Source organism: Sinocyclocheilus grahami, unplaced genomic scaffold (genome assembly GCF_001515645.1).
Source record: "Sinocyclocheilus grahami isolate Dianchi unplaced genomic scaffold, SAMN03320097.WGS_v1.1 scaffold817.1, whole genome shotgun sequence".
Taxonomy (NCBI): domain Eukaryota; kingdom Metazoa; phylum Chordata; class Actinopteri; order Cypriniformes; family Cyprinidae; genus Sinocyclocheilus; species Sinocyclocheilus grahami.
The window spans coordinates 761,472-771,688 of NW_015505996.1; the positions used below are offsets into that span (position 1 = coordinate 761,472).

At 34.8% G+C, this 10,217-nt stretch overlaps 1 protein-coding gene across 1 annotated transcript in view; it reads right to left on the reverse strand.

The window, feature by feature from the left end:
• The window catches only part of LOC107562301 (rho GTPase-activating protein 17-like), a 16,886-nt gene that overhangs the window by 3,336 nt on the left and 3,333 nt on the right, over window positions 1–10,217 (reverse strand). The window contains exon 2 of the mRNA XM_016246932.1: window positions 3,712–3,751. Within this exon, the coding sequence (XP_016102418.1) occupies window positions 3,712–3,751 (40 nt within the window). The remainder of the gene's footprint in view (window positions 1–3,711; window positions 3,752–10,217) is intronic.

The following is a 10,217-nucleotide window of genomic DNA, read 5'->3' on the forward strand; positions in this document are numbered from 1 at the left end:
TATATATATATATATATATATATATATATATATATATATCAGAAACACACACACATATACTCACATGCACACACAAATCTTCACACTCATTTTCCATAAACCAGCGATCAGGTTTCAGAACCAGGTTTGTTAATGGAATGAGGAAAAGGGAAAAATGACGAAGAAAAGAACTGCATTACAGATGTTCTGCTTCCAAGCAAAGCAACAATTCGAGACAAACAGGAAATGATGACGGGGCCATACCGGCCTGTCGCAGCACTCACCCTGCAGGGGTCGAAACTCCCACTGGAGCCATTTACACAATACTGACTGTGAAGAACTTATCGACTTTAAAACTGTAGTTTGTCAAACTGCTCATAATATAAACCCCATTCAAGTTATTCTTATAAAAGCGTAGCCAGCAACAGCAACCTACAAACGACCACACTAGACGCTATTTGAGGGGACAATATATCACATAGTTATATATGATATGACAGTTACATTCGACATAACAGAGATGATATATTTCCTCAGATATAGATGATCTCATGGTTGGAAACTTTGATCAGATATATTTATACAATAAATACAATCAACAAAACTAGACTACACGCCCAGTTAAATAAATTGCAACAGCAGTATTTTCTCTGAAACAAGACCAGGGATCTGTAACAGTGTTATTTTAGTATCATTGATTACCATAATAGTTTAATAGTGTTTATTAGACAAATTAGATAACTTATATATACACTGTAAAAAAAAATCCGTAAAATTTACGGTAAAAAAACGGCAGCTGTGATTGCCGGAATTGTACCATAAAAAATACGGTAGCAACGTTTTAGGTTTTAACTTAAATTTACACTTAAATACCGTAATTTCATTAACTGATATAATGTTAATATACCAACCTATTGAAGTACTGAAATCTGTTTTGTACCTTTGTAATAACACTGATAACCACCAAATGCAGGTGGTGATGAGAAAGTCACATGATGAACCAAAGCCCACCACAAGCAGCTTTTAAATAATAACATATCGAAGGTGCACAGTGTCATTTACACAAACACTAAACACCATCACGGTAACACACATGAAACTGAAATAATGCAATAAACATTCATTTAACAACATTAGGTGAAACACACAACCCTAATATACAAAACTGATAAGAAAAACTAAGAAGAAACAGTTATTTCAACAAAAAAACATCAAATTTGAAATGTAGCGCAGGGAATTCTGGGAATGTCAATTTACGGTTATTTACTGTAAATCATACGGTCTTTTTCACTTCCAAAAACGGTATACTAGCGTAAAATTAATGTCCAATACATGTAATGTCCAGTACAGTTTTTCACCGTACATAGTTGGGGAATTTACCGTTAACCATTTAACAGGTTTTTACTGTAGCATTTCTACAGTCTTTTACCGTTAAATTCACAGTCATTTTTTACAGTGTATGCATATATATATATATATATATATATATATATCCTTGTATTTAAGTTTTCATAATACGTTTTAAAAAAACATGTCATTTTGTTGTGTTTATGTCATTTTAATTAGTTTTTTTTTAAAATATGTCTATATAGTTTGTATTAATTGTTATTTATTAGTTTTAACATTTCACTTATTTCAGTTAACATTTATTTCAAGTAACGAAATATTGTTGTTTTTTCAGGCTTATAAAAACCCTGATCTGTAATTAAATTAATCTGTGAATCTTCTTTTTTCCCCCAGTTTATTTACATGAATCATCCAAACTAAAATTAATGGGACTTTCCAATACTATAAACATAAGAAAATATATTTTAGGAGAGTGCATGATTATTGCTTCATTTCTATGCAACACAATTTGACAAAAAAAAAACAGCATTTAGTGACTATTTGTTAGTTGGAAAAAGCAGCTCATTAGTAGAAAAAAGCTTTCCTGTTTTGAAACCAGCTACTGAAAAATGTAGTTCAGCTAGCTGTGTTACTCCCCAATGCTGGTTCACAAAAACTCCAACCACGACCAGAGAAACCAGCGGCAGTACAGCTCTAACAGGGGCCATCTGCCAACACCGCTGCATTTTAACCTGGCAGACCTTCAAAAGCCAGAAAACATCTCCCTCTGACTAATTTCAAGAGGGAGTGTATGGCCCATTATCATGTTTCTTTTCCCTCCTGCAAAGCTGAGGTGGCGTAAGTTGCAGAGCAATCAGGCAGTTAAACTTTGACCCTTGGACAAGGAATGCATGAATGAAGGTGAAGGAGCAGCATATAAAGCTCTGGCGAGAGTCCGTCGAGCTTCAATGATTTCCCTTCAGCTGTACAGTGTTTTGCACAGGCATGTTTCAACATGTGGTGCTTTTTAAACAATGAGGTAGTGACAGATTAGGCTGATTTGTTTAGTTTTTAGAGTGAGTATTTGCTTTGGAAGATTTTGGGTGTCATGCCGTAAATTGCATATTTTTAGATTTATATGCATAATCACCAGCATCTACGTACGCCACAATAAAGCTGCTTTTGAGCTACAGTATTTTAGGCTTTTCCTTTGTTCATAACAGCCATAGTTGCACTCATACTCATGCAAACATGGGCCGTGTGGCGTTAGAAATATTAAAATCAGTTAGATTCAGACAGTCAGTTGCTTTCCTGTTATCTGCAAGTAGTCCGAAATAGGAACAGGGAGGAGTGTGAAAGAGGAGAGATTGTGAGAAAGAAGAAGCTGAATGTAAAGGACCAAAGGTCAACTGAGATACTCAGTGTAAGAGAAAGCAAAAGAGACTTTAGCTCTAAATAAAAGCTAAAGTCATACTAGAGCACAATTTCTGCTTTGCTATGCCTTATTAATGTATACATGTTCAATATTGTGATTAATATGAATACATACAGAAGATATGTAAAGGATCATCTACAATCAGCTAGTCTGCAAAACATAGTATTTTTGACCAGTTTACTGTACATTATCCTGCTTATTGCTCAACTACTTAACAAATAAATAAATAAACAAACAGACATAAATATTAAAATATTGATGCATAAATGTTGTTTTGAGATGATATGAAAGGGAAAAAAGGCTGTGTGTCTTAGGAAATCATTTGGTAGGGACAATGGTTAATTATATAGTTTAAAATCATAATGCAAAAATATTTGAAAGCAGAATGCAGTGAAAAATCTAAATCAAGTATTCAAGAGAGCCATGAAATAAAACATAATACTCTTATTATTAATTTCTTAAATTAATAATTAGCAAAAATAATAATTCAGTGACTTCTATGGTTATTATATTATTGTTAACTAAAACTAAAACTATTACAAATATTTTTTTTTATTTAAATGAAGCTGAAATAAAATATAAATACAGTATTAGATGACATTTCTAAGCAATATGAAATTTAGAAATGCTGACAAGGCAACTAACTGCAATAAGTTTGCAATAAGTTAAAGCACTAAAATTACTAGCTGGAAATAAATTAAAAGTAATTTATAAAAATACTAAATACTAAAAATACTAAAACAAATTAAAAATAAATTTATAAAATGTATAAAAATATTTTTAAAAATTACAATAGTGACAAAGAATAAAGTTAATTTAAAAAGCTAATTCAAATGTTAATAAAAACTTTAACAGTATACACATAATACTAAAATAACACTGGTGACTTGGGTGGAATTTTGGGTGATTTGTGCAGTCATTCATAGTTGTGATAAAGTCATGATCAAGTCATGGAAGGACAAAATATTCACCATAAGAAGGTCGTCACTCAGTACTTCGGTCTTCTCTGCTCTGTGGACAAAAAAAAGGGAAAACAGTGATTGGTTATATGAGCAGACTAAATGTGCAGTGCTTCATGTGACTGATGCTCTTCCTCAGGGTGATTGTGAAAGCAGGTTAGGCCGGTATCACTATAAAAAGATACCAAACGAACAACACAAGCATGCAAGAACATAGCTTTGTGTAAAGCCTTCACTTCACATGTAAAATTCATTGGATTTCATCATCATTAATATCATCCACTGCACTTCACTTTTTCAAAATTAATCATAATTTATTTTAGAACTATGTCAACAAACTGTCAGTTTTGGCACACGTCAGAAGAAAAAAAAACACTTCCTGCATTCCACATTGTTTGTTATGGCAACAGCAGTAAAGGCTGTTGGTGCTTTACACACACTCTTGTCAGCAAAAACAGGTGGAGCTTCATAACTAATGAGCATAGTCTCCCTTTGACCAGCTATCACAAATCATACTATGGGGACATTGTACAGTCAGAACGTTATTATGGCATCATCTGTGATAGTTTCAGCATTTTCATTTATTATTACAACAATATACACTAAAAAATGCTGGGTTGTTTCAACCTAACTTTGGGTCAAATATGGACTAACCCAACTTTTGGGTTAAAAATGTAATGTAAAAATTTAACCCAACGGTTGGGTTAGTCCATATTTGACCCAAAGTTGGGTTGAAACAACCCAGCATTTTTTAGAGTGTATATTGTTGTAATATTTATGTGTAGATATGTGTTATGCGCATTATTTTGAACAAAGAAAATGTTCCTAAGTCTTTTACGCTTAAAAAAGCCTTAATCTTCCCAGTAAGAATATTTAATCATCTTAAAAATAAGAAAAACTTAGTTGTGAAGCAACATTGCATGAGAAAATTAGACTTGTTTTCAGAGAACGTATCCTGAAATGAATTCAATTTTTTTTCTTTTTTGCGAAATCTAACATTATTTTTGGAGATTTATGTATTGAACCAAAAAAAACAAAAAAACACAGCTTAAAAAAAACTACTTGAGATCAAACTTATCTTAAATAATAATAATAATAATAATAATGCTGTCTTCACATATTCAAGATATAAAACTAGCCCTAATATTTTATGCAGTTTGTCTTCCAACAAGTTAATCAAAAATAAAATGCCTGTTTTATTATAGTCAATATATCTTAAATATACTATTATTGATAAACAAGTTAATAATAAGCTTTTTATTATATTCAAAATATCTTGAATAATAATAATAATAGTCTATTAATCTGGTGTACATCTGGCTTGTTTTTGTTTTTTACTGAGCCAGCAGTGTATTAAAAAAAAAATAAAAAAATAAAAAAAAAAGGTAAAACCTTGATTCTTTTTTTATAGCACACAGACATTTTATCACCACATAACCAGTGCAACTGCTATTTATGTCTACATTACAACTTTCATGTGATGAACTGACACAGACAATCCCTCCAGATAAAGGGACCTCCCTCAAGGTCAAGCACCATGGTGATTATTTTGGTTGAGTAGATCAATATTAAAGTTCTTGACAGATATTAGAGGTTGTTAAATGTCATATACAACAACTTTTCTAAAAGAGAGAAACCACGATAAAATAACAAAAGAGACTCTACACACAGGCAGTACAGAAAACGAATTGTCACAAAATTGGTCATGTAACAAGAGAAATTATCCCTGAGATCCCATTACACAGGCTTGAGAATGACCTCACGTTAGGCAGGAGGGAATTTTTAGATTTCCATCAATACTGAATTAGCATTGATCATGTGCTCAGCAAATGCATATCGGGTTATGTGTGTATACCTCTAGAAATACCTCAGCTAACATTTCATACACAGTCAAAGTTGAGAATACAGCATACATGCTATTATAAAGATTTCTAAAGACCTAAGCTTAGACCATCAAAACGTCCTTTACGGTACAGGATTGATCACTAAAGTCCGTAAATATCTCCAAGTAATCTGATTCTGAGCACAAGATGAACTGCATCATAATAATGAGTAATGTGTTATTCTGTGATCTGTAAGCAGCACAAGATAACTCTACATACTCAAGCTTTCTTTAGGTTTGAAATGGTGCATAAAAATGAGGGGTGCTCCGATTGATCGGCTACCGATCACTATCGGCCGTTGGGATGTTTGATCGGCGGTCTCTAAAAAGGACGATCTAAAAAAAAACGATCTCAAGCTGATGACGCAGCCGTGAGAGGTTTGGCACGACATGCAGCGACTCAGTCTCTGTCCGGCGCTGGTGAAATCATTATAATGCTGAAGGTGAGGTATTTTGCTGAAAGATCGGTATCGGTATCGGCAGATACTGCTTTCTGTGATCGACGATCGGTAATTGGCCTCAAAAATCGTGATCGTAGCACCCCTAATAAAAATGCATAATTTAAAACCATATTGAAGCAGAATTTAATTGGTACACAAAAATGTAAATTCTATTTGCTACATATTGTTGATATGGATGCACCAGTGTTGAATGTTTAATTGTGGGTGAGCGTTTCAAACTTAGTTTTTTTCCTTTTAGTTTGCACTAACATAAAGGGATAATGCTCAATTACGACAAATTATTAAGAACAAAAAGCATAATCTTTAGCCATATTCAAGCAGAATCTGATTGGTATCCTTGATTGTAAATATAACAGCTGATCAACAGTACTGGAGCTTGTATCTTGCATAATGTCCCTAACAGAGCTTTGCAGGCCTTTTCAGTTCAGTAAACACGTTTAACCCTACTAAACAAGGGGTTTAAGTGGCAATATGTTTATTTGAAAAGATTAAAATCTCTCCAGATTATGTTAGTTGGTATTTGGTCATTCAACAAAAGAGATATTGTCACCTACTTTTTATTTCCTTTGACAAAATGTTTTGCTTTAAAAACCAAATTAAACCGCTTGCCCTAATTCCAACTTGTACTCTGCCAGCTAACAAAATATATTCAGAACATTTTGCCAGTTAAGTTATGAAAACGTTACTTCTGAATGCCATCCAATTTTAAAAACATTAAAGGAACATTCCATTTAGCATTTTGCAGACATCATGGGAACATTTCTCTGAACATTCAAAAGTAGTAAGATGAGCGTCCAACTAAAACAGTGCACAAAAATTCCATGAACGATGTATGCATACCATTTCAGTGCTAACATTTTGAGAACATTATTAAAGACTTTAAACATTCTATTAATGTTACTGAAAGAACGTTCGAGAGAACCTCACCAGAACGTTAGCCAAAGTTCTGAGAATGTTCCCTGTTGTTAGATCAACTACTAAGATCAATGACATATAATAAAGCATGTAGACAGAGTGCCTCTTGCCACGATTTTCTTTTGACCAGCTCACTGAACATCTGGTTTCGGTTTCAGGGAAAGAAGGAACTTCTATGTTCATCAGCATGCTTAAAAACTTAAGTATCCTGGATCTAAATGGACAGTTTTGATGAGTCTGCGCCACCATTTTTGCGTGATTTTAACACAAAATTGCCACCAGAGTGCAATGTTTTGGATGCAACTGTGTATTTTTGTGTGTTTATGCCATTTCTGATTAGCATCTGATTCAAAGTCAATTACATCTCCAGCTAGATTTTTACATTTTCTAAGTTCAAAACTTCACCACAAATCACTGAACTATGCAGCATCACTAAAGATACAGGATATCTCCTACAACATTTATCATTTTTGATCAAGGATTAAAAGTTACCCAAATTCAATTGAATATCAGCAACTTTATATATCACAGAAGACCAAGCTATTTCCTATGTATTTCATCACTGTAAAATCTCTGACAGTGTTTCCTTTTGCAGCGGAGGCAAAACCAACTGGGGCTGTAACTTAACCGACTGTATCAAAAACGTGGCGTCTCTCTGGCCTGGAAAGCTGCCATGAGAACTGGCCTGACTATTATACCTCAGACTCTGGATTACCCCAGATCTGCATTCTGCATCAGACCCTCTGATAGACTGTGACAAGCGAGTGATGAATCTAGCACCTGTCCGAGATGCTTAACTCACAGAAGACGTGTGAATGTAAATAAAGACAACTTCTTGGCAAAAACAAAAGGCAAAAATCAAGCTCAATGTGAAAAGCATCTACGATATTGTGACCATACTTAACCCTTTCACCCTCGTAGGAGCCAATATGCAAAGCAAGGAAACTTTAAAAGGGGTCATATGATGCAATTTAAATTTTTCCTTTCTCTTTGGAGTGTTACAAGCTCTTGGTGCATAAAGAAGATCTGTAAAGTTGCAAAGACTAATGTCTCAAATCCAAAGAGATATTCTTTATAAAAGTTAAGAGTCAGCCACACCTACCTAAAACGGCTCGTTCTAACACGCCCCCACATATCTACCTCACTATGTGGGAAGGTTTGCATAAAGCCGCCCAAATGTTCACGCAAAGAAAGAAGGCGTAATTTTTATTCTCGCTGTAGTATTGTTGCCGCTTTCCGCCATGTCCTGAAGACACTGTGTGCTTCGTTGTGAAAGCGAAACTTCTTTGTTTGGTCTTCCAAAAGAGGACGATATCCGCATCGTCATGCCTGGAGCTGATCTGTGCCGGTCGCTGAGGGAATACATCAACTTGGTGCTGTGGATCGCCGGATCGGCTTTCACCGTGGATGAAGCCCGGGGTCGTCACATGTGCTTGCCACTCCTTCGTTGGATCCGCCGGCTGCGGCGTTCTCAACCCCGCCGCCTCTGCTCACTCTAGCCCGGCCTCAACTCACGCTAAGCTGGGGCTTCCGCTAGGCCACTGTGTTTTTCGTTGTGAAAGCGAAATTACTTTGTTTGGTCTTCCAATAGAGGACACGACTAGAGATCAGTGGTTAAGTTGTATTTACAACACTGTTCCAGAACAGTTTAACCCAAATATCCAGATGTGTGCAGCACATTTTATGGAAGACTGTTTACTGATCCTGGGAGAGTAACGTTAGACTAAAATGCCGGCAGTTCTGACTCACGTAAGTACGTTTTCATTTAAAGGATTTGCCACTGATGATTCAAACGCGAGTTTTGGGCATTAGAGTAGCACTTATTGTTTGTCATTTCTCTGATCACAAATGAAGACAGGGTTTTATGTTTACGCGGCGCGATGCAATGCAACGCAATGTGTAAAAAGACAGTATAAGTCATTATAATCAGTAATTATGTCCCCACTGGATGCAACAAATGCCTCGTTTGTAATGGGTTTTAATGTTTTTGTCTCGTCGCTCCGGCCGGGACACAGCATCACAGTATGGTAGGGGCGTAACATTTCCGTCTCACGCTTAAGGTATTCGGCCAATCACAACGCACTGGATAGCTGGCCAATCACAGCACACCTCGCTATTTCAGACCGATGAGCTTTGTAAAAATCAACGCATTTCAAAAAGGCGGGGCATAGAGGAGAAACAATAATGTATGTGGAAAACAACGTGTGTTTTTTTAACTTTAAACTGCATTTCATTACACCAAATATCCAAAATAATGTTATTTTTAGCAACATCATATGACCCCTTTAAGACTGTCATTCACTGACAGGCCCTTTAAAATATCTTTGCAGGGAAACCAGCCAACTCAAATGTCCTCTTACTGTTTCCAAGCAAGTTTGTTCCTTGAGATCTGCAGTGATTAACTAAAACTAACAATGTTCCAACTACTTTTTGATTTTAGATTACATTAAATTCTAATATTTATCCATATTTAATACGGAACATTATAATGTTGTGATGCCACTTAAACACTTGAAATTGGGAAAAGTGACAAATAATCTTTTTTTTTGGACCCATATATCAATCAACTTTTCATTATTGGTGCATCCCTAATTATTGTCAAATGAGAAAGTCACAGTACTGAATACTAGCTAATGATCTTTGAAAAAGCATCATATGACCCCTTTAATAAAATGTCAGTCACCTGCCAAGTCACTTCAACTAAAAAAAAAAAAAAAACGGTTACAGAGGTATACAGATTTATCAGTCAGCCAATATGAATTTCACATTTTTAAACTGTTCATATATTGTATTTGTTATTTCAGTCAAATAGACGTTTGATGATCCAGATCCTTATAGATAGGCCTATTAATATGAAAACAGAGAAGACCAAAATGTCTCAGTCTCATTCTGTCAGCCGAGTTCTGTAATGTATATAGGAGACTCTCTACACTTCTACACGCAAATCAGTCATTCTTGAGACATGGGACAAAACAGGTCCAGCAAGGGTAACTGCTATATTTAGGTTTAAAAATAAAAATATTTTCAATTTTAAATGTCATGAGGGATTAATAATAGAATGTATTTAACACCATTATCACCTTCAATTTAATTTTCTCATTATTATACCAAATCTATGTTTCTTAATGTCCTCTCACTACATCTAAAACAGTGTGTCCACAGAGAAGGGTTCAAGCATTCATATGCAATAAAATGGATATAAATGTTTGTTTTTTTAAATGATGAAAAAGAGCTTGTTTTATCAAAAGCAACACTTAATA